At 31.2% G+C, this 26755-nt stretch overlaps 1 protein-coding gene across 1 annotated transcript in view; it reads left to right on the top strand.

Annotated features, from left to right (window-relative positions):
• Positions 1-26755, top strand: part of LOC148303700 (alpha-aminoadipic semialdehyde synthase, mitochondrial-like) — a gene marked incomplete at its 5' end in the record, with an annotated part of 101667 nt that overhangs the window by 46345 nt on the left and 28567 nt on the right. Inside the window, 2 exons of the mRNA XM_088269534.1 lie at positions 14380-14450; positions 18624-18757. Of these exons, the coding sequence (XP_088125660.1) occupies positions 14380-14450; positions 18624-18757 (205 nt within the window). The remainder of the gene's footprint in view (positions 1-14379; positions 14451-18623; positions 18758-26755) is intronic.

Raw genomic sequence — 26755 nt, 5'->3', positions numbered from 1 at the left:
AGGCACGGCTAAAAATATCTATCACAAAATGATATTTTCTTATTTTTTTATTAAAGGGTAGTTACACATATAATTTTTTTTATTATTCAATTTTAGATCACAAGTGAGGTTGCTGAGAGGATATTTTTTGTCACGTGCTTTTATCTATTTTAATTCATGAGTTTATATCGCCCACTCCTTTAAGAACGTTATAAATAAAAAAACTTGATTTTTCAGGAGAACGTTTTTAAAGTTTAAAAATATAATACAATGCATTAAAAATAAATATCAAGCCACCTATTGAACTTTTTACTGTGCAACAGATCTTTTTAGGTAAAACCTGAATGTTTTTTTTAATTTGAAAAATATTTAGTATGTTTAAAAAAATAATTATATAAAACCTTTTCTTCAAAATGCAAAAACCACACTTTCTGCCCTGTAGCGGGTAAATATTAAGTTAAAAATATGCCGCTTTTGCTGGGAATGGGAATGGGAATGCCCAGATAATGTACTATAGTACATTATCTGGGCATTCCGAAAATATGCACAACTGAAAATCATCGATTTTTGATTTATGACGTTCTTGAAAGGAGTGAGCGATATGTTTTTTGTTCATATCATACATTTATTTTAATAATTTTAAATAATTTATACGTGAGTCTTTAAGGATTACACAGGAAACTCACAAAAACAAAGTTAAGTCCAAGTGAAGTCAAAGGAACTTTTGGTATTACGCAATAAAGTTGTACAGTGTATAATCTGCTCCCATTATCCGAAATGTCGATAAATAACGAAACTATGTATGTATAAAAGAGTTATCAATGATTATATAACGGGGGTAGGTAGATATGAAAAAGAGCTATAATTCGGTCATGTCATCCATATTTAAAAGACTTTTGAAATGTAAATAACTTAGAAAATAACTTAATAAACAAGTATTGTAAAATGTGCCCTTCGCACGGTAAAACCAAATGAGGGCAAATTATTGCAATTGTTTAATGCGTAATTATGTGTTTGATAAAACATAAATAAATATAATTGAAAACGTCACTCATATAGGTAAAATATTGTTTATTAATTGATTTGGCAGTAACTTTACAGGTAATCCATTTTTAATTTAAGATTTACGTGGTAAATAACAATATTTCTTAAAATCTATTGTGATATGTATTTCCATGCATTCCACATCATTTACAAACAGTGTTTATTAATAGTATATTATTAGATTAAAACCAATATTTTTAGCTTTTCCACTTTATTTTTCTTTGACCAACGACCGGATTTCGTCGTAACGTGACTGGTGGGAGGCTATACAAATTGTTATGTTATATATAAAATAAGGCAGGAGTTGATAACCATGATTTGATATAATTTTGTTGAGAAATTAATTTAATTTGAGTGAATTTAAGTATTGCATGAAATTAATAATATTTTTTAAAAAGGTTTTTTTTGTATTGAGAGCACGTTTTTATATAAAGTTATAATAGATTTGCATTTTTGGTAAATGAAATTCATTGCATTGCAATTCCATCACGAAGTGTCAGTGGATAATATAAATTTATGAATAGTGTTAATTTTCAAACATCCGAACACGTGTTACAACAGTTTTTAAGAAATAGTATTTACCAAGTAAAACTTAAATTGGAAATTAAAATGTTTAATTTATTATATTTTTTTTAACATATACATACGTACAACATTTTGAGTGTGTCCAAATTCTTGTTCACAAAATCTGGATTATAATCCAGATTTTGTGAACAAGTATTTGGACACACTCAAAATGTTGTAAATAAATTATCTGGTCAAATTATAAGCTTAATAATAAAAATGAAAATGGTATTTTCTGGCGTTTCTCATGTGTGTGATTATAATCCAGGATTCGGATCTCACATACTAATATAAGAGTTTCTGCTTAATAAAAAGCTTCTTTACATCCCACCAATAGATGTCTCTAGTGAAGTTCTAGTGATTCATGAACAAGGTTTCTAAATTGGTTCATATATATAGAACTTCCAAGAATTTGAGTAGTGTGGTTGTCAATAATGGGTAGAATTGGTGAATGTTACACGTGTGTAAAGTGATCACTTAAACCAGCCTATGACGGTCGTAAGCCCCGTAAATGCCCAGACTTCCATATTCTTCTTCATCTTTGATGAGACCTCAAAAAAATAATATATACATACGTACATACATTTGTGAATGTTGAAATGTTGAAAAATAAATAATAAATAAAATTCGTTGTTCGAGTAGTTCATTGTCGTCATTGCAATCAGCGTTGCATAGCTGAAGTATAAAAGTAGAGCAGAAAGCGTCCAGAATTAACTATTTCCTTTATAAATAATTAAAATCTGGGCGAGCATACAGAGTTTGAATTAGTTTTTAACAAGTCCAGTGGTCGAGTGGATAAATCTAGTGCATGTGTGTTTATTAAGGCAGACTTGTGGCCATATATGCATACAAATAAGCATACGTTGTTCACATTACCTATCGAATTTGCTTGCGAATTGTTTCAGGCGTTTTATTTAATATAATTTACATTTGAAGCACTAACTTTGTGATTTTCCATTTAATAAATAAAATGTAACTTTATTTTAAAATCACCATAAATATTTTATTATAACTTAATAATAAAGTCTACCGGTTTTGAAGTTAACCGCTTCTTTATCAAGACTGATTAATACTTATTAAGTATTAATCCGTCTTGATAAAGAAGCGGTTAGCTTCGAAACCGGTAGACATTATAATTAAGTTATAATGAAATATTTAAAGTGATTTTAAAACAAAGTTACATTTAAATTATAATTATGTTTTATTTGATTAAACTTTAAATATATGTAGTTCATTTTATAGTTCATAATTAAATTGAATTTTATTATAGATGTCTCAACTTGTGATCGTACATCTATCGTTTTATTTGAAAGTAGATGGAAGTCTGACCAGCATCCCAAGGCTTGCGTCCTGGCACCCTTTGCCTACCTCTTTGCCTACCTCTGCAATTCTCCAGAGGTAGGCAGAGAGAATAGATGGCCACAGATCTCCGTCTTGGCAAACATTCTACGCCTCCTCCACATTCATGCATTCGTTCATACAAACCCGTCGATTATTCCAACCTGTCCAATTTCAAGTATTTGAAGTACTCGATCATGCCACTTGACTTTCCTCTACTTTATTGGCTTCAAATAATTATTTTACCGTTTATTATTCACTCATTGGATCCACATATCCAAACCATCTTGATATACCTTCCTTAATTTAATCGGTTATTCAGGTGTGCGTTTTATTCACTATTCGAACATTTATCTTACAATGTTTTGCCGCACACTCCTCTAAATTAGTGCAGTTCGACTGCATTCAGACTACTTTCATATTATTTTGCCAACTTTTACTGCTATGCATTTGTGTTGGTACTAAGACTTCATATAATATGTACAATTAATTTTGAATTTATCTTTAAATAATGTGCAACAATAACTGTTATCTTCGTAAAAGAGTTAAAAATTTCGGATAAAGTACTTTCATTCAATTTACTTAATTACATTCCTCTGCGATGTTGAATATGTTGTGCGATGGGGAAGAGAAAGAAGACGTTTCTGGAGAGATCATGTGGGAAGAGAGAGTTCGGATCGAGTGGTGAGGATAGCAGCGGACAGCAGCATAGGCGAGATCAGGCCCCCAGGAAGACCACCTAAACGACGGAAGGATAGCTGGTCTTCCACCTCCCAGGAGTGGACCGGAGAATGACAGGACCTAGTCCTAAAAGAAGAAGAAGAAAACATTCCTTGTACTTTATTTGGTTTTCTTGTGATTTCTAAGATTAAATATATGTTCTATAACATAATTATAATGCTCAAATTTATTTCCATAAATGGCTTGAATTAAATTTAATCTGACGATGACCTTATGTCTAACCGCATTACGCGATAGTTTGAACTTTGACAGTTTTTTTCATCTTAAAATATTGCTTCGTGTCACCCCCGAGCGGTTAGCAGGGGTGGGTCGTGTAACCGGAACGACAGTTGTGCACCTCCTTTATCGAATTAGTTCGCCGGGGAACAAACACGATGTGACAACACCTACATATTTCTAGGCTAGCAAACTACAAACTTACTCCGCTAGACGAAGAAAAGTAATAAAGCGAATTGCCTCAGGATACCGTGGCTACTGTACTTACCCTTGAGACATTGGTTTATCACATTTTAAATTGACATCGTGGTGCAATGAGATTATTTTAAAGAGCGGTTAAAATAAAATAACAACACGAGTTATTCATTATGACCTTTTCATGTAAACCCTTATACGCACCAAACGGTGCATAGGGCACTGCATCATATAAACGCAGTGTTATCTTGATCGTTAACACGCAAAGGAAAGATTATCAACCCTCCGCTTCAGGTCCAGGGTAATATTGAATAAATATTTGAGTGAAAAAATCACTAATATTTATTTGATCCCCCCTGGGAATCGAACCCGGGACCTCCAGTACGGTAACCGAGCTTGTTGACTATTACACTTTGGAGGCGGACCTTTTTTATGAGTCGTGTTAAACTGTCATATTAATTTTGTTCAGTATTGTTTGACATTTTATCATGGAAAGACTTTTATTTTTAATTAATGTTTTACTTAGTAAATACCACTATATCTTAAAATCTACTGTGACATGTGTTTCGATGCATTCCGCATCATTTTCAAACACCGTATACGGTGTTAATTAAAAATGGATAGATTTTACCACAAAGTGACTGCCGAATCAATTTTTGGGGATGTGGTAACGAGGAAGAAGACGGTCGTGTTGAATAGATATTTATTTAACCATAAATGTTACACAAGACGGTACGGCGTAGCGGTGGCGTAGATGTACGGTCGGGCTGACTGGAGTAGCTCCTTGATGCTGACGAGGGTGATGGACTGGAGGTCGTAGCGAGGTCTTGATGCGGCGGTCTCGTGACGGTGTCGGTGTTACTTGGCGGATTCCCGGCGGAGAAGTGAGAGGTCGATCTTCGTAGTCGCGTTCCCGGTGGAGAAATGAGATATGTCGTCCGAGGCTGTTCCTCTTTTATATCGTTTGGGAACCCATTGTTCCTTTGTCTTTAAAGTGCTAGTCACAATAAAATGCAATGGGACGTGTGCACTTCTTTTGTTCTCGGTCACTGCCTCCTTTTATCTACTTAGTTGCAGTTTTTGGATTCTGAGAATTTGCTATTGTTTAGCGGTTTATTGGCCGCTACAAATTAATGAAAGAAAGACTTTTAGTTTTAGACCAGTGAATTGGCCGCCTAGATGGTGTGATGACACACCTCTATATTTTTTCTTAAGAGATACGTAAAGTATAAAGTCTTTGGGTAGAGGCCAGCTTTAATTGAGGCATTGGAAGCCTTGCCGATCGGAATGCTTGAACGCGTCATCGAAAATTGGGCATAAAGAATGGACGTTCTAAAACGCAGTAGCAGCCAACATTTGAAATATTTTATCTTAAAAAAATAAATGCCAAAACTGCTTTTTACGAAAGTAATAAAGATTTATGTATTTGAATTTTTGGAAATTACAAAGAATTTAGAAGGAAGGTCATAATGAATCACCCTATATACTAAAAATACAGCCTCTCAACTTATTTTTAGGTTAATAATTTATATTTTTGTAACTGTTTCGTTCAGTATATTCTTTATATATAATAATAATAAAACCCTTATCGGCACCCCAATGGTGCATAGGGCACTGCGTCATATAAACGCAGTGTTATCTTGATCGTTTACACATGAAGGAAAGGTGATCAGCCCTCCGCTTCAGGTACCAGTCCAGGGTGATATTGAATAAATATGACAGTGAAAAAATGACTTATATTTATTTGACCCCCCCTGGGAATCGAACCCGGGACTTCCAGAACGGTAGCCGAGCGTGCTGACCATTACACTACTTTCAACTTATTTTTAGGTTATTTATTTATATTTTTGTAACTGTATCGTTTAGTATATTCTTTGCCTATAAAATTACTTAAATTTTCAAAGGTATGTTGAATTTAAGTAATTGTCTATTTTCACAAAATACAATGTATGCGGCGTGAAAGTTAATTAGCTAGTTGGATCTTTCCCATTATTATTTATTTTCCTGGAATAGTAGTCCGCCTCCGTGGTGTAATGGTTAGCGTGTTTAGCTACCGTGCTGGAGGTCCCAGGTTCAATTCCCAGGGGGGTGAGAATAAATATTATAGATTTAACACTCCTATATAATATTTATTTCATATTACTCTGGACTGGTCCCTAAAGCGCTGGAGTGATCACCTTGCCTTCATATAATTAACGATTAAGATAACATTGCGTCAAAACGATGCAGTGCCCTATGCACCATTGGGTGCGGATAAGGGTTAGAGAGAGAGAGTAACTGAAGATTTATATTATCGACTGACACTTCGTAATGGAATTGCATTTTTAATATATTATTAGATTGAAACCAATATTTTTAGCTTTTCCACTTTATTTTTATTTGACCAGCGACCGGGTTTCGTCGTTACCGACATCATCAGACTGGTCGTCGTTACCGACATCACCAGTCTGATGATGTCGGTAACGACGAAACCCAGTCGCTGGTCAAATAAAAATAAAGTGGAAAAGCTAAAAATATTGGTTTTAATCTAATAATATATTAGTAACTGAAGAGTTGTCTCTGTTATGACTGATTACCTTGCCTTCATGTAACTAACGATCAACATAATATTGCATCACTTCGATGAAGTGTCTTGTGCACTATTGTGTATGGGTAAGGGTCAGTTAGTAGTGGTGATTGAAAACGTGGTAAACATATTTGACTTATGATTTATTATGGTTGTAAATATTATACATCAAAGTTTGCCGATAGTTGCGGAGATACGATGGCACTCTCGACTTGTTTGCTTTAAAGCAGAGTTTCCCAACCTTATATGTACCATGCCCCACATAAACGGATAAAAAATCTCCTCGACCCACCCGTATCGATTTTTATTAACCAAACAAACTCTGAAAAACGTGAATTGCTTGAAATAAAAATTGCACATTCGCAAAATGTAAGTAATTTAATGCAATTTTCACAAATTAATCATATGTTACGATGTTACATTACAGTTCGAAAGAAAATTAGTGCGATCCTTGGGCTTGGTTTGAGAAACCGAAAAGCAAATAATCTTCTGAATACTGACGATCTTTTTTTATACTCGTACTTTTCATTTTTGCATGGGGTAAGAAACTAACATTAAAATTAGTTTATAAACTTTCTGAAATGTAAACAAACGAACAAGTTTATCACACACATGCGAAGTCCACGACTATAATCTCAATTTTTTTATGTATCTCTTAAAAATAATATGGATGAGTATAAACGCTGAGGTCCTCAACAAAAAAAATACATTTCCAATAATGCACAAAAAAATCATTAAAATGCAAATCTGTTCTGTTTATTGTACATGTATATCGAAATTTTAATCAAAGTTGCGACAAAACGTGACCAATCCTGTGGTAAACCAATAAAAAATCATTAAGTCGCACCAAATCGAAACAATTTTACAAGCTAGAATTCCTGATTACTTAAAATCATCTAAAATGGAAATGTAACGTTTTGGTGAGGACCTCCACAAATAAAACAAACATAAATGTGTTGCCATCATATTCTCCAAAAGTCAGAGTTGAAATAAATATTTTTTTCGAAAATGCCCCTTCAAGACATTCAAATTGCCCCCCGGTAGGGCGTGCGCCCAACGTCGGGAAACACTGCTTTAGAGTATACAGGACTTCGAGTAGGTACTCGCGTGTAAGCACAACCCTATAATGGTTTAATCTTGTACACGGGTAAGGTATAAGACCCCACCTTACGCCCTCGATCTGTTGATTCTTACCCCGTAACCCGTAAGTCTGGCTCGTCGTACTTTAAATCTCGTGTAAAGTACAGGAGTTGAGTTTCGTGCAACATTGCAAACTATAATGAAAAGTGATGGTACTTATAAAAAAGTTACGTTACATTCCAAACTGATATAGAAATATAAAAAAAAAATCTTTTAGAATCCTGATTCTCATAAAGTTATTTGCCAATAGCTTTGGAATTTGATACAATGCTAAATTCAAATCCACGTGTTTTTTTAATTATTATAATATGTTTTTTTTCTTTTCGCACAGTAACGTATAGCCAGGTACAGCAGGAAAAAATGTGTAATGAAAAAAAAAAAAAATAAAAAAAAAAATATATAAATATATAATTATATATATATATATATATATATATATATATATATATATATATATATATATATATATATATATATATATATATATACATATATATATATATATATATATATATATATATATATATATATATATATATGTATATATTTATATATATAAATATGTATATATATATATATTTATATATATATATATATATATATATATATATATATATATATATATATATATATATATATATATATATATATATATATATATATATATATATATATATATATATATATATATATATATATATATATATATATATATATATATATATATATATATATATATATATATATATATATATATATATATATATATATATATATATATATATATATATATATATATATATATATATATATATATATGTTTATATATAAATATATATATATATATATATATATATATATATATATATATATATATATATATATATATATATATATATATATATATATATTATATATATATATATATATATATATATATATATATATATATATATATATATATATATATATATATATATATATTTATATATAAAACAGTACCCTGAAATTAAAAAAGTCATTTTGGGCTAATGTTAGACATAGACACATATCGCTCACTCCTTTCAAGAAGGTCATAAATCAAAAATCGTTCATTTTCAGTTGTGCATGTTTTCGGAATGCCCATAAAATATACTATATTCCAGCAAAAGAGGCATATTTTTCACTTAATATTTACCCACTGCAAGGCAAACAGTGTTTTTTTGCATTTTGAAGAAAAGATATTGTTTAATTATTTTTTAAAATATACTAGGTACATATTTTTTAAATGGAGAAAAAACCTTCATGTTTTACCTTAAAAGATATGTTGCACTGTAAAAACTTCAGTAAGTGGCTTATTGTTTATTTTTAATACATTTAATTTTAATATTAAACTTTAAAAACGTTTTCCTGAAAAATCAAGTTTTTTGATTTATGACGTTCTTGAAAGGAGTGAGCGATATGTTTCTTATTCAAATCGGTAACTTTCCTTCTCTTTCTTTTTCTTCCTTCCTTTAAACTTATGGATGCTGTAGAGTTTTTCAATTACAAATTATATGGAACAAAGGTGATCTGTCTTAAGCTTCAGGTTCAAGTTGTAATGTTTTACATTACCATACTGAAATTACACTACACTGCATGTTGGACTACAGTTATGTGCTTACTAAACACTAAGCAACAGCGGTGTAATAAAATATTGTTTATTATTTTAATAATACGAATCAAGGAATTTCGTAACCGGAGTAATATTGCTGGTTTCATAAATATCTTGTATTATAAAAGACCTGCCAAGATTTCTCGTAATTGTATCAAAACAAGATGAATATGTTGATATCTTTCTCGTTTTGCAAGAGTTTTATTAAACTGTATTTACCTTTACAAAACCTTATTTCATGATTTCATACGACGTAAATATATATTATTCGATTCTTTTTTTAAACACAACTTAATTGTATTAAGAAAATCAAAATGAAGCTAGTACTGTAGTATTTATTAAGGTTATATATGACATTATTTTTTACATCTATCGGACTAATGCCGTAAATAAAAAAAATAAATTTAAACCCTTATACGCACCCCAATGGTACATAGGACACTGCGTCATATAAACGCAGTGTTATCTTGATCGTTTACTCATTAAGGAAAGGTGATCAACCCTCCAAGGTAATATTGAATAAATATTACAGTGAAAATATCACTTTTATTTATTTTACCCCCCTGGGAATCGAACCCGGGACCTCCAGAACGGTAGCCGAGCGTGCTGACCATTACACTACGGAGGCGGACAAATAAATAAATTTTAAATAAATTAAATTAAATAAATTTCCAAGTCAATGTGGAAATTTATATATGTTAATAAAAAGTTTCTACAAGCAACCTTTTATTCTTTTAATATAAAATAAAAACATTTACGTAAGACCACTTTTGGAGTTTATTCATGTAAATATTACTAGTTTCGACTAGCTAATCTGTATTACATAATCAATCAATATCATATGTACTAATGTATTGCATTTTTTTCTTTCGGCTGGACTGGTTTTAATTTTAGAAAATATGCGAATTTGAATGGCCCTCTGGATGGTATAAATTTACAATTAAACCCGGTGGATGACGTTGCAATCGAGAAATTGCCAAACGCTGTTTTTGCTTTGGGCAACAACAAATCTCGCAACAATGAAACGAAATCTTTGAATTGTCAAATTCATATATTTTAAAGTTTATCTAAAATTTCAATATAAAAACAAAACATTTGTTGAACCAGCTAATACTTACTAGGCGAGTCAACATTTGGGAAGTACAATATCTGTTGGGTCCATTAGTATCTTTATAAATGTGTCTTTATATGTAAATACAAAGGAAATTGTTTAACTTTCGCAACTATTTCAAAATTGTCAGGAAATAAAACAGGCGACAGGGGCAAATAAACAAAGTTTACTTATGTCCGTGTGTTTTATAGTAATATCAACCCCCCGAGTTGGGGATGGTAATATCGGCGCAAAGTTATAACTTACATCGCCACGTGTTTCCACTTGTAGAAAGGTTGTATGACCAGCCCCGGCAGGTTGGCATTCATGTGTTACGTAATTCCATATAAGGTTATATAAGGGTTGTCAAAGTTTTCATAAGAAGCATTTTTATTGCTGTCAACATGAGAAACTTTCTTATTTAAATATAACTAACTAATACATATTATTATTAAAGTAAAATGAAACTATTGTAAAGGTTTCAACTTGAGATAGAGGAGGATAGAAATCTGAGCATCCCGGGGCTTACGACTTGGCATTTGGCTGGCTTAAGTGATCACTTCCAACACTTCTACGGTTGGTTTGAGAAAAGGTAAAATAAATCTTTCTCAAACCAACCACAGAGCTGCCGTGAACTGAATCGTGAAGCGTCATGAGTTACATGTATGATATATGTATGAGTTTCTTAAAAAAATAGTAGTGTGGTTATTAATCATGGGTAGAATGGTGAATATAACATGTAAAGGTTTTACTTAACCAGCCTATGATAGGTCATAAGCCCTGTAAATACCCATATTTTTTCCATCTTTGTTGCGATGTCAAAATGTCCGCCTCCATAGTGTAATGGTCAGCACGCTCGGCTACCGTTCTGGAGGTCCCGGGTTCGATTCCCAAGGGGGGTAAAATAAATATATGTGATTTTTTCACTGTCATATTTATTTAACATTACCCTGGACTGGTATCTGAAGCGGGGGGCTGATCACCTTTCCTTCTTGTGTAAACGATCAAGATAACACTTCGTTTATATGACGCAGTGCCCTATGCACCATTGGGGTGCGGATAAGGGTTTTATTATTATTGTTGCGATGTCAAAATGTAAGCTTCGTATTGTTTTATTTATTTGTTTTGAAAATACTCTTACTCCATTCTAGAGTATTATACTTGGCTTCTTCAATTAATACGTAGACTGACGTCATAAAACAAAACTTAATTTATTTAGAATAGATATGCCTGAGTCCCCTTTCAAGTAGTCGCCTTCCCGACACATTCACTTTTACCAACGGTGCTTCTATTAAACTTTTGGAAACAGTTCGTTAAAGCTTCTTTTGCGATATCCTTCAGCTCCGTCGCATTCGCCTAATCTCGGGAATCGTCTAAAATCTTCTTCCTTCGAAAGGTCTTTTGAATTTAAGGGACAAGAAAAAGTCAAAATGAGCGAGATTAGGTAAGTAAAGTGGGTAGGCGAGAACAGTGTTTAGCTAAAATCTCACAAGTTTTAAGACTATTCCCGAGACTAAGGCAAATGCGACGAAAGAGCACATCTTAAAAGGAGCATTTCAGCACAGTTTCCAAAAGTGGAAACACCGTTGGGATAAGTGTGTTCGTCGGGGAGGTGAATTCTTTGAAGGGGATCCAGACACGCAACTTATAAATAAAGTTAAAAAAAAATCACATCGCAACAAGGATGAAGAAGAATATTAAAGTCTGGACATTTACGGGGCTTTCGACCGTCATAGGCTGGTTCAAGTGATCAGTTTACACACGTGTAATATTTACCAATTCTACCCTTGATTGACAACCACCCTACTCAAATTCTTGGAAGTTCTATATACTTACAAAGCTTATAATTTTACCAGATAATTTAAAAACAACATTTTGAGTATGTCCAAATACTTGTTCACAAATTGGAGATAATCCAGATTTGTGAACAAATATTGGGACACATTAAAAATGTTGTTTAAAAGTGCATTTAGTTGTATGATGTTAGTCTACTTATAAACTGAACAGCCCTCGAACAATTCTAATATGACAACTGTTATATGGGAAAGTACTGAGAATTAACGACGCCAATAATTCATGTAAATATTTTATACTATGGTTGTCGAGGCGTCTAACAGACGCCACTTTTCAGTACAGGGTATTTTTTTCCATCTATCTATGTACGTAATAGTTAACATTTCGCTCACTCATTTCAACAACGTCATATAATAAAAATCGTCAATTTTCAGTTGTGGATGTTTTCGGAATGCCCAGAAAATGTACTATATCCCAGCAAAAATGGCATATTTTAATAAAGATTTATATTATCCACTGACACTTCGTAATGGAATTGCATTCCAATGCATTATTAGATTAAATCCAATATTTTTAGCTTTTCCACTTTATTTTTATTTGACTAGCGACCGGGTTTCGTCGTTACAGACATCATCAGACTGGTGATGTCGGTAACGACGAAACCCGGTCGCTGGTCAAATAAAAATAAAGTGGAGAAGCTAAAAATATTGGTTTTAATCTAATAGCATATTTTAAACTTAATATTTACCCCGCTACAGGGCAGAAAATGTTGTTTTTGCATTTTGAAGAAAACCTATTGTTTTATTTGATTTTTAAATAAACTTAACATTTTTCAAATGGAGAAAAAACATTCAGGTTTTACCTAAAAAGACCTGTTGCACAGTAAAAAGTTCCATAAGTAGCTTGACATTTATTTTTAATACATTTCATTATATTTTTTAACTTTAAAAACGATCTCCTGAAAAACATTTTATTTTATTTATGACGTTGTTGAATGGAGTGAGTGATATGTTCGTACCTACTGTAAAAACGAAGTATGTAGTATTTTATTTATAGGTATGTCCGGAGTGAGTTTGTGAAAATGTTTCGACCCGAAAGTTTAGTTTTCAAGCGACCCGTTTTTTACGACTTTTTTACTTTTTGTAACCTTCCCAAAAACGATCTACCGACCCTCTCTATTAGAAGTATAGTATGCATATGGAATCAAAATACATTTATTTTACATTTACAGGGCTCACGACCGTCAAAGGTTTGGTTTAGTGATCACTTTACACACGTGTAACATTCACAGATTCTACCCATGATTGACAACCACACTTCTAATTTTTTTTAAACTTCTAGATATATTGATCAAACTTGTAATATAGTCTGTGCTAGTTCACAATAGCAATGGTGGGATGAGGAAAGTTTTTTCTTAAGCAGAGACTCTTTCCATTTGCATGCGAGGTCCGAATCCTGGATTATATTCACATACTTGAGAAACGCTTGAAAACATGATTTAAAATTTATTTTAGCTTATAATTTCACGAGTCAATTCATTATCATTTTGAGTGTGTACAAATACTTGTTTACAAATGTGGATTATTTTTTATTTAAAGATAAATATTTGTATGTTTATTATCTACAAAATTATTTCAATTTCAAACTATTTCTGTGAGCCGCTCAAGCGGCTCATTATTAGTAATCGGTATCAAATTGTGGTAGAGTGGGTTCGAACCGCGAAACTCTGACTTAAGAGTCCGCGACACGGGACCACAACCCGACACTTCAATTATCTCCAATAAGGATTTATTTTTTACGTTATTTTTTGATATCTTAACAAAGGCGAAGAAGAAAATGGAGGTCTTGGCATTTACAAGGCTTACGACCTACATAGGCTTGGTTCAGTATTATGTTACTCACGCTCAACATTCACCCTAATACCCATGATTGACAACTCCACTTCTAAAAATATGACTTCAAATAAAGATATCGGTCATGTTTATGGTATATTAAAAAAAATATCAGAATATTACAACTGTTTGAAGGATAAAATCTCTTATTACACTATTTTTTAAGCATTTTTGTTATCAATTACAGGCAATCATCGCTAGCAATGGAAAGTTAACTCCAGCATATGAGTACATCAACGATCTTCGCATGGCTAACAGGTAAATTAGATAATATCTTTCTTATGACGTATAAATAGGTACAAAACCAAAAAAAATCTCGATCATCCCGAAAGCAGTTTACATTTACATTTGTAAACAGTTTACATTTAGACCTGAAGATGAAGCTTAGTTTCCGAAACTAGTCGTCACAAAAATAAACTCGAGTGGTAAAAAAACAAGCGTTTTCTTTTATAATATCATCATGTAAATTATTACCACGGAGTAAATGTCGTAAAAAAAATTAAAGTCGTATTTTATTGTTAAAAAAACATATCAAAATTAATATTGTGACAATTGTTTCGCCTAGTTATGGTATTTTCAAAGGAATGTCTAGATGAAATACAACTTAGTAGACTCAAAAAATCTGTGTTGGATTGCACAATTAAAACATGAATTAAATTTCTTTTCTATCGATAAGCAATTTTCTAAGATCAATCAGTCGCAAATTTCTTACATGTATTTATTTAAAATTCATGTACAGAAAATAAAAGTATATTGGCAGTTTTAAAACTAAAAAGCAATATCTTCCAACCAACCAAAATTTATAGTGTTTTGAATATTGAAAGCATTAACTTTGTGGATCATATTGATATATTATTTCGAGAAATAAAAATACTTTGTGTTCTGATCCACTCAAAATTTATAGCTCCATATATGATATAAAGTTTAAAATGCAATCAAATTCTCTCTCATTTTGCAAGTTTAAAACATAGTTTGGTACTTAGTTTTTAGACGAAATTTGAAACATTTCGCACCTTAAACTACGATAACTTAAAAAAATAGTCTTTCACAATAACCCGAAAATATTTTTATTTAATACCCCAACTATGTCCATTCTGTTCACACTGTTTTATTGTTTATTTAACTTTGCTTTTTAAAAAATCAGCGGCAAAGCCGGATAAAAAAATATCAGTAAAGTTGAAGGGTTTTCGAATAATAAATCCTAACACAAATACAAATATAAAAAATATGGAGAGTGTTGAAGCTCTTTCAAAGGTTGGCACGATGAAGCTGTTTATTAAACAATCAAATAGTTTTGTTCTAATAAATCAACTATATGTTATATAACTTATTACACATTATCCTATGACACGAAGTATATGTGTACAAAACTCTCGCGTCAACCAAAGTGCTTACAAAATGATAAATTGACTTTGTTTCCCGACACAAAAGTTCTAATTCCCTCACTCTAAGCGGCAAAGTAGCGCAGTCAGTGGCGGGGGAAATCATTATCTGCTATCATAATGAAAACTATTGTTGTATAAATTTGCACAGTTGAAGCAAACTCCCCTATTGAAACGGTTATTATTGTTTTGAATAAATAACGTCTATATTGCAGGAAATCTATTTCAAAGGGAACCAGTCATTGAGCGAAACAAAATGGATACCTATACACAATACACACATATATTTTGGAAGATAATTCGTAATCCTTTACAAATTCAGCCAACAAAAGTATTCATTTTCTCCAGACTTTCACATTTAATATAGTTTAAATGAAAACAAATATTTATATATATATACATATATATATATATATATATATATATATATATATATATATATATATATATATATATATATATATATATATATATATATATATATATATATATATATATATATATATATACTATATTTGTGTCGCCTACTTTCAAAATCCGCCAGATCCATGTAAGTCGATTTTCCAAAAAATGCAAAATTCTCCGGGTAACATTTATGTTTAAAAGGTTTGACTATCTTTAAATTAAATATTATGAAATGGAGGGTTTTTAACATTTTATAGATTTTTTTTCAGTATTAAAAAAAAATACAAGAGACACAAACCGATATTGACGTCAACTTAGTTTTTGACCTATCCCCGCTCTCTGATTGGCCGATATGGGTCATAAGGCAAGTTCCATAAATATACCGGAATTTGAAATACAATGCTGTTTTTAAGTATTTTTAGCAGGGTTTTTAAGTAAATAAATATTTTAAACAATAAAACCCACAATTGGCATTTCGATAGAGTATTTATTTTAAAATCTTATAAAATTGGATCTCGCGGATTTTGTAAGTAGGCGACACATGTATAACTGACCATAACGAAAGAACTGTAAAGGAATATAGACCATGCTACCATTAGATAATGAAAATGTATAGTGAATAATTTGTTATATTTAGTGAACTTAAACCTACATCACTGGACAAAATAAAGGACAACCTGGCGTTGTAACATTCATATCATTGCGGTCAGACATGAGAACTACAAGTCATTTAGATAGTCATACGTCATGTCCGAAACGTATTATTTTGATTATTTTCGGGGTTTAAAATACAGTGGTACCTCGGCTAACGAATGCTTCACCCAACGATGTTTTCTGTACAGTTTTTCTATTGGTAAGTAAATTGGGATTCTGCCGATGAATTGCGTGATTTTGAATTTGATTCGACATTATTCCAGAAAAAGATATTGTATATGATTACTCAAGCGTTATTTTATTTTTTGAACCATTTAACTATTTTAAAGGGTTAATATGTGTTTAGTTATTAGGTATAAAAAGTATTAACTTGTCGTTTTAAAGTAAATTATCCACAAAATTAGCGGTTGACAAATAAAAACTGTTATTATCAGTAGGTAAACAAAATACCAATTTGAAATTAATCTCTTAATTTTCAATAATTTTTAAAAAGGTGTGTAAAACACGTGCTTTTATATGATTTTTTTGTTTTATTTTGTGCCAACTTCCACGTTCATCTTTGATTTTTTTTCTTGAAAACTTTTCAAGAAAAAAGGCAACCTAGGCGAGTTTGGTATCAACCACACACTGTCTCACAGCAAAGAATTTGTAACATGAATTAACTCGCGGAAGAAAATAAATTCGTAAGTCGAGGTGTAAGTGCACATACTACGTAGTCCAGCATAAACCATGGATGATATGTGTAAGCGTGTATGGTACAGATACCATCTCTTGTTACCAGGGAGTCAAGGGTTTGCTGTATGTTCGCAAATAAAGATGTAGGTTTATCTGTAAACTCAGGAAATGGTGATTCATGAAACAATTTTGAAATGTTCCCCAAAAGGACGTTCGCATGATAGAGGGCTCTATCATCAAAATATGTATTCTTCAAGGGACCAATTTAACAGATTTAGTAGATATGAATAATATTTTGTACTTATATTGCTGGCTGAAAGGTTCATCGAAAAACGAATCCTAAATGAGTAATTGAATTTTTTTCAAAAACATGTGTACATGGTATACGTTTTTCAATGCTTACTCAAAATTTTCAACTGTTTCAAGCACAAATAAAAAAAATATATATTTCAGCTTTCTATAAATTAATCAATTAATTAAGACTCATCTATTCTGAGATGTCAAAAATGTAAAAATAACTCCAAAGTGGAAAAACCCAGGTAAAGAGAGTATTTGAACTATAACAAGTACATATTTCAAAATGTTGTGAAATATGTACTTGTTATTTTTTTATTACATGAGGTTGCTTTGTAAACGACCTAAAGATACGGTTCACGGTGAAAATAGCAGAATTTTACAGAACAAACGAACTCGTATAAACCTGGAAGATCAAAATAAAGCATGTCGTTCTCATTTCTCGCCGTCCTTTTGAACCGCATTGCAGCATCTGTCATCTGGACCGTGAGTTGCGAATGCTGTCTGGAATGTTGGCAAGAAGTATGTAAGGCATAAAAAACCTATCGAAATGGTATCCGCGTCAATACTAAGGTGCTAACAAACTTTCCAAAAGTAAACAAAATTAATTAAATTATATTAATTACAGTACACCAGAAAAGTTACAATTACCCACAAAAAATGACAAATGAGTTAGTAATATAATAAAGTTATCATAAAAATTTCCAATTTAAAATAATAAAGGTGTTTTAAAGTGGATATGAAACATAAAAAAAAAACTTCGATATAATTTCAATGCCACGCATTTAGTGTTTTTCTTTTTTCAAAATCGGTGAAAATAAATTTATTCAAAAACATTTCAGAAATTCCTTAAACTTAAACACCTTAATAAAACTCCGCATTAACACTGAATAAGTAATAAATCCATGAACGACTATACGTAAATATCATTGGATAAGTAAAATACTTATGTTCTTTTAATATAATAACCAGTGGTAATTAATAAAGAGGGGAAGATTTTCAATTATTGTTATGTTTTCAGTGGGAGATCAAGGCAGAAAACTGAAGGTGAACAAACTGAACCTGAAAAACACGTTTTAGTGTTGGGAGCCGGATTCGTGTGTGCTCCTGTTGTGGAATACCTTCATAGGGATAAAAATATCGCCATTACTGTGGGTAAGTTGTTTTATTGCAAACGTCATATTGAAAAATGAGCTTTGATACAATGAATGAGATAAAATTTCTGTATTGTAGTGTAAACCTACACTTATCGTCATTTGTCCGAGAAAAAAATCAAGCAATTGTGCCTTAGTTTTTAAAGCAATTGAAGTGAGTAAAATATACATTTGAATTAATCTGTCTACAATGTGTAAACATTTGAAATCTACAAAGAATGTGTTCATAATTAATGATTGATTATAATTAATTTGAAACCATATTCGCTCCTGTCATATAAGCTACCCACTTCAATGGTACATAGGGCACTGCATCAAATAAATGCAATGTTTATTTGATATATTTTTATATGAAAGCAAGGTGATCAGTCCTGCGCTTCTTATACTAGTCCAGGGTGATATCAAATAAATACGAGAGTGAAAAATCGACACAATTTTTTTGACCCTAATGAGAATCAAATCCATCACTTCCAACGCGGTTTTTAATCGCGCTTACTTACGCTTGACAGACAAAAATTATAATAAAAAACTAGAAAAATATATTTTAAAAAATACAGGGAGGATTGCGCAGTTTTAACTTTTTATCAATGGTAATATTTATTATGTCGTGAATGAAAATTATTCCGCGTAAAAGATTTCAATACTTATCTTACATTTTCCGAATTACATAGAGTTTTCAATACAAAGTCAAATAGAAGCGTAATTAAGTCAACAACTTTTTCCATGAAATTCCCTCTTAATTCGATTTCTTCAGCTGTCGACAACGAGTATTTACGATTGAAAAATTAACATCGTTAATCGGAATCACTCTGAAGTTACTCAAAGAGAATCATTGTGAATTCATTAGGGTACTGAAGCTATTAGGGCAAAGTTCACTCAAACTTCAGACAATCTTGGAAATAAAATTAAACCGAAAGTGGGAACCTTATTACTCGGTTTACCTCCAAACTGAGAAATGTAAGTACCGTAAAAGAAAAAGCTCTTTAATATCACAACAAAAATATTTTTAATTTAATTTTCTTAAAAACAGGCTTACTTGTTTAATTATTCAAGTATTGTTTAATTATTCAAGTAGTTTTGTAACTAATAAGCCTATCTTTTAAAGGTTTGTTAGTGGGTAGGAAAGAAAAAAAGTGAATGAACCAAACATTTTACAAAGAATATGGAAGTCTGGGCTTAGACTTCCATATTCTTCTTCATCTTTGATGAGATGTCAAAAATAATATAAAAATAACTCCTGTAATTGGAGATAATCCAGATTTTGTGAACAAGTATTTGGACACACTCAAAATGTTGTAAATAAATTGTCTGGTTAAATTATAAGCTTAAATAATAAAAATGAAAATGGTATTTTCTGGCGTTTCTCATGTGTGTGATTATAATCTAGGATTCGGATCTCACATACTAATATAAGAGTTTCTGCTTAGTAAAAAAGCTTCTTTACATCTCACCAATAGATGTCTCTACTGAAATTCTATTGATTCAAGAACAAGGTTTCTAAATTGGTTCATATATACAGAACTTCCAAGAATTTGAGTAGTGTGGTTGTCAATAATGGGTAAAATTGGTGAATGTTACACGTGTGTAAAGTGATCACTTAAACCAGCCTATGACGGTCGTCAGCCCCGTAAATGCCCAGACTTCCATATTCTTCTTCATCTTTGATGAGATGTCAAAAATAATATTTTACAAAGAATTTTGTACTTATAATCCAATATTATATTAAGTCAAATATGATATTGTTTCATTTAAAAAAATTATATCCTAACACTTTTAAACGTCTTTTAATTACATTTTTTAAATTTTTTATTTATTCAAATAAAAATGTTAATGTCCGTTTGATAAAAATCTAATACATATCTCCTCACCGATTGAAAAATCAACATCGTTAATCGATTGAAGTTTTGTTACAACGATGCATTCGAATACTCGCGTGTTTTTATTTAACTGTGATACCTTTTTAAATTTTCCGTAATGGCAGTGCCATCTGTTGTACGAAAAAGTGATGCACACAATACTAAGCAAACAGACGAAGGCAGACAAAGTACTTTTTGACAAATACAGTTGCTTCAAATTTTCAATGTTTTCGATTCAATTTTTGTTCCATAGATTTTTAATATTTGCATTGCTTCGCAAGCTTTGTGAGATTTAACAATTTAGAAAATTTTTGATTTCTGTTTTCTTTCTATTCTATTGTGAATGTTGCTTCAATTGGCAATATTGATATTAATAGTTTGTTAAAACTAAAATATGTTAAATGTATGTGCGTGACTCGATGTTTTCGACACAACAAGAAAAAAAATGCATCTCTTCCTTACTCTTTCTCTCTACGATATGTCTTTCTTCTCCCTTTTGTAACTAAATGTGCCTAATAAACGTGACGCGTCCTTGAAATTTTACTCTCCATTCTCGTCCAATCATCGATTCATCAAATCGCCGCCTAAGAAACTTCACTTAAAAATATTTCCGTCCAGCTGATCCTGTCTTAAAATTTATCAACAAATTATACCTATTAATTTTCGCTCGAGTGGAAGTGACTTTGGCTGAACGAAGCTGTAAATGTATTTAATATTTAGCGAGCGCGTTCCGTGAAAGCTTCAGAATTCTGGAGGCGAATATTTAATTCAGCGATGGATCTTGAACTGTAGCGAAGGCTGCGATCAACACAATACACGGCCTATTTCTATACCGGAATAGAGGGATGTCTCCCTTTCTGACAATCCTAACTAGCGGTGGAGTTAATTGTTTCAAATGAGCAAAGTTCTACTTTCTCAAGGAAATGTATTATTGTCGTGTGGGCAAGACGTTATTCAGGAGACAATATACGTAGAACAACAGCTATATTACAGCGTTATTGGAAACCTAAAATACTTGAAGCAACACCTTAAAAATATTCATTTTACAATATTTCTAGTTTGTCCTTTTATAAACTAAAAATACTTAAGGTAACACTTTAAAATATTTGTTTAGTAATATTTTAAGTTCGTTTAAAATTTTATAAACTAAAATTAATTGATGCAACACTATGAATAATATGCATTTTGTAATATTTTTAGTGTGTCCGAATCCTTATAAACCTAAAATATTTGAAGCAATACTTTAAAATATTTGTTTCGCAATATTTTGAGTATATTCAAATCTTTGTAAACAAAAAATACTTGAAGCAACACTTAAAAATATTCGTTTTGTAATATTTTAAATGTGCCTAAATCTTTGTTAGCAAATATGGATTTTATTCACTCGGAAGTTATTTTAAATGTGGAAATCTTCACAAAGATGAAGGATATATATGTATGTGGAAGTCTTGGTATTTACGAAGCTTACGACCTGTAAATACATTGGTATATAGTAAATATGCTGGTTTATATGAATATAATTATTACTTTATGCACGTGTAACATTCACCAAACTAGAGAATGCTACATGTGTATTTGTCAATCATGGTGTGGTTGTTAATCATGGGTAGACTACTCATGATTGACAACCACACTACTCAAATTTCGGAAGCTGTATATAAATACAGCTTCCGAAATTTCCGAAAAGCATAAGCTTCAATTGATACGTTCTTTCACATGCGTGTTCTCGGCACCATTAAAATAAAATAAAAATACTCAACCCAAGCAAATAATAATATCTATTTAGTTGCATCATGTTTATTTATCAATTATTAAAAATGACAAGTTTCAGAATATTTTTTCTTCTTCTGTAAATCGCTCAGTGGCGCTTAGTGACATTTTGCTTTTCTGCGTCGGTATAACCCGAATACCACAGTATGAAATTAGCTACATATTACTAAATTTACGAGAGTACCCAATATGTACAATACGCCAAATGTTTCACAGTTATTGAATTACTTTTTTACATCTTAATAAAACTGAACGCGTTTTCGTGTAACTAAGTATTCAGCATACAAAAAAAGCATTTCACAACCACGAAGATAATTTAAGCTTTTGAACAAACGAACATTTACATTTTTATTTTGTATTGATTAAGGTGGACTCTCAAATATACGAATTCAGTCCGCGACCGGCTCCGCGAGAAGCTACACGTGTTGTCCGCGCACATTTTTTGAAGAATGTAAATTGATATTTGATATTTTTAGAATACGTACAACTTCTTACCTTTAAATACATTTTCCTTTCAAAACCATACATTTATTTGGAAAAAAAAATTTCTTTCAAAAATAAAAAAGGCGTTTAAAACGAATAATTCAATTTCGTTCAATGAACCTGGAATTAAAGAAAATTAAGTGGTGGGCTTACTATCACCGGTTATTGAAGAAATAAAATGAAATTTATAAACCGGTAATGATGGCGGTTTTGTTTCATGTAGAGTCGGTAACGCTCACGTCAGTATAGTAACGAATCCAGCTATCATTATTTGCAGCGAATCCGTACTAAAACATTTGCTACTATCATGATGCATACTAAACAAGTTCCAAATGATCAAATTACATGAAGCTGTTTACGTGTCACTATACAAATACGTCGACACTGTGCTAGCACTAGTTCACCGCGGCGAGGACTTGTAACGTTCAATGTTACAGCTCTACAAAGTAACCCCATTACTACGACAGTTTGTTCAAAGTCTTAGGGAACCAATTCGCACGTAGTTAGGAACTTAAACTACCTGACGATGCTACATGTAAATATTTATTATGTGGCTGGGATAAGTTAAATCTGGAGAGGGAATACATTGTCATTGTTGTAAAACTCGTAAAATTTACGTGGAAATTTATTTCATCACATGAGTTCGTTATATCTTATAACGGTAAACGTCGTTTAATGTTACAAATAAATAAGTCAATCTGTCAGGAAGTCTCATTGGGAAGTGGGAAAAATACGTCACATCTGAGGCATAACAGTAAGGAAGGTAGACGTTTAATGCTCCAGTGCTGTTGAGATGTCAAAAATGATGATAATAGATTCCATTTAAGGTTAAATTTAAAAAAAAATAACTCGTATTAATAGAGGGTGATATTTTTGCAATAAACTGCTTTAAAATTGGAGGCTGTTGACAAATTGAATTGACGGCGAGTTAGAAACCTCATTTTATTAAAAATTTTACCATCCTACATACCGCTCACTCCTTTCAACAACGTCATAAATCAAAAAACTTGATTTTTCAGGATATCATTTTTAAAGTTTGAAAATATAATAAATTGTATTAAAAATAAATATCAAGTCACTTATTGAACTTTTTACTGCGCAACAGATATTTTTAGGTAAAACCTGAAGGTTTATTCTCCATTTGAAAAAATGATTAGTATTTAAAAAAAAAATTAAACAATAATTTTTCTTCGAAATGCAAAAACAACACTCTCTGTCCTGTAGCGGGTAAATATTAAGTTAAAAATATGCTTTTGCTGAGATAAAGTACATTTTCTGGGCATTTCGAAAACATGCATCACTGAAAACTGTCGATTTTGATGTATGACGTTGTTGAAAGGAGTAAGCGATATCAAAACAACGCTTCAAAATTGCGAAATTTTATCTTCAAAAAAATTTCAAAGTTGTGTTAATGCAACGCGCGTAAAGACGTTATTATTAGGTCTGTTAACTATTTATTTATTATAAACATAAATTTTATACATTTATTTAAAGAACAATTTTAAAAATATTTAATTTTTTTTTGCAGAGACCCACCAAGCCACCTTGTGTGTCTTGTCAGTGGAGTTCTTTTTGTATACATTATTATTGAATATTTAAAAATAAAATAAAATTGTTTATTTAAGAAAAAATAACATATTATTTAAAAACAATATAAATCCGGGCATCGGGTTATGGTTCTGTGGTAAGTGTCGCGGTCTCTGAGTCTTCTGGGTTCGAATCCATCTAATGTTATTTGAAAGAAGAAGAAAAAGTAAAACTTATATTAAAAATGAAATACTTTTGTTTATAATATCAACATAAATATTTCTTCGTATTTGTGCTGAAAATGTTTGTAAATATAGAAATTGCTATGTATACTATTTTTCGTGTGCAAATTATAACTAAATATAAATGAATTAGTTTTAATCCCAAACTTCAAGCGCAGTTGTCAAACACGCTAACTACTATATTATAAAGAAGTATTTGTATAATTTGAGTCGGGTTGTAGGGAAGTATTATGAATTATTGCGGTTTAAAAAAAATGCAATGCTTCTGATTCTCTTTAAATATTCAAAACAACACGTTTCCGGATATTGGTAATACTGCTAGTTTCATCTGCTTACGTTTCAGGAGTGAGCCATGATTAGATTTTTTTTCTCACAAAAAACCAAAGGAATTTATCTCATTTCTTCTGAGTTCATCTGAACTCATTACAGCACCGTGTTTCTGTATTATCGAACAAATCGTATTAGGGCAAAAGCTATTCCAGCTGTAATATTCCGTACGCACTGTTAACTCTCGACGATAAAATAAACTGAAAAATATACGAAAAGCTGTCGTTAAAAATAATAAACGAAAAATGCACACAATTTATGTTTACTTTATACAGGTTTTTCAATTTAAATTGGACGTTTTATTGTATAAAAAACACATTCATATGTGCAAAATATATACCGTTAGTATAAATACCTGCCCACATATTTTTTTTTAAGACTATTAAGTGCATCAATAAGTCGTTAAGTTGGCAAGCTTACGCGGTGCGCTGTCGTTGTCTGAGCTCGCGATGTGTTCTTATGTGTTTTCAGACAAGATTTTTAATACTAATTTGAATCATGAGTACTACCTTAGTATTTACCTATACTTATTTAAAAAAATAAATAACCATTTTATAAAATACAATATACCGTCCAAATTGATTGAGTTCAAACACCGTGGTGTCATGAATCACTCAATTTTGGGTGCTTTGCTAATTTAAAAAAAACGTGGTGTTTGAAAATGATGCGGAATGCATCGAAAGACGTGTCATAATAGATTTTAAGAAATAGTGGTATTTGTTAAGTAAAACTTGAATAAAAAAGCAAAAAAAAAAATTGCAGACAGAGAGAGCGAGCATCTCCAAGTTAATACAATAATACAAAATTTGCGCATAAAACGTAAATAACTACAAAACCTGATGATGCGTTTATGACCTGTTTTATGTCTATGATAGATAGATCACAAGTTCTGTCAAGGCCCAGATTTTCATTTTCTTCTAGATGAATGTTTAAATATGATAACAAAATCTTTATATACATAATTCATAAGTGGATGAAATCTAGAATTTGCGTTCAAAAATTTCAACACATAATTTTTAAAAAAAGTTTGAAGAATTGCAGATTGAATGAGTAAAAAAAATAATTGTTTTAAATGTATGTAGAAAAAGCAGAGTGTAGCAAGTAGAAACAGGTTAGGAGTTGAAAGGGGGAGTATTTTTATTTTGTTACTTTTTTTTTAACAGAATTATAAGATAAATAATATACAATAACAAAAATAATGTTTTTTTTTAAAGTTGATAATTTATACATTTAAAAATTTATATTTCTAGACTTGGAATAGTTCGTTTTAATATGTGAGTGTATGTTGGCACTTACCCGTTTTATGTAGGTATTTTATTAATTTATTATCTCGCATGATAAAGGATTAAATGAGCGTGTTCAGAATAGGACAGCTGGACCATTTCCTGGAGACAAAGTAAAGCGGTCGTGATTATATTGTTTCCAAGTTTCCCTTCTCTCGGGGCTAACGACTTGCGAAAGAATTGGGACAAATAAAAACTTTTCAAATGGTCATATCGTTTGGAACCGGAAAACATAATAAACTAAACCGTTATCAGGATAAACCTCTCCAGGTAAAAAATATATCCCTTTATAATAATCTATATTTTTTTCATGTAGTTATCAAGCATACGCTGTTACTCAGTATGTGCATATGTGCAAGGCACTAATTGTTCTCAAACTATTGAATTGACCAACTTTGTGATTCAGTTTTAATAAACTTTTAATATAACGTAATAGAAATATTAATAAAACAATAAATGCCAATGGATTGATATTTTATTGAATTAGGGTAACTTATTACAAAATCACGTA

Source organism: Brachycentrus maculatus, unplaced genomic scaffold (genome assembly GCF_059751285.1).
Source record: "Brachycentrus maculatus isolate JH-2025_06_01 unplaced genomic scaffold, ASM5975128v1 h1tg000356l, whole genome shotgun sequence".
NCBI classification, from domain to species: Eukaryota; Metazoa; Arthropoda; class Insecta; order Trichoptera; family Brachycentridae; genus Brachycentrus; species Brachycentrus maculatus.
The sequence above is the reverse complement of the archived record's forward strand: the minus strand, read 5'-3'. Positions and strand labels throughout refer to the sequence as shown.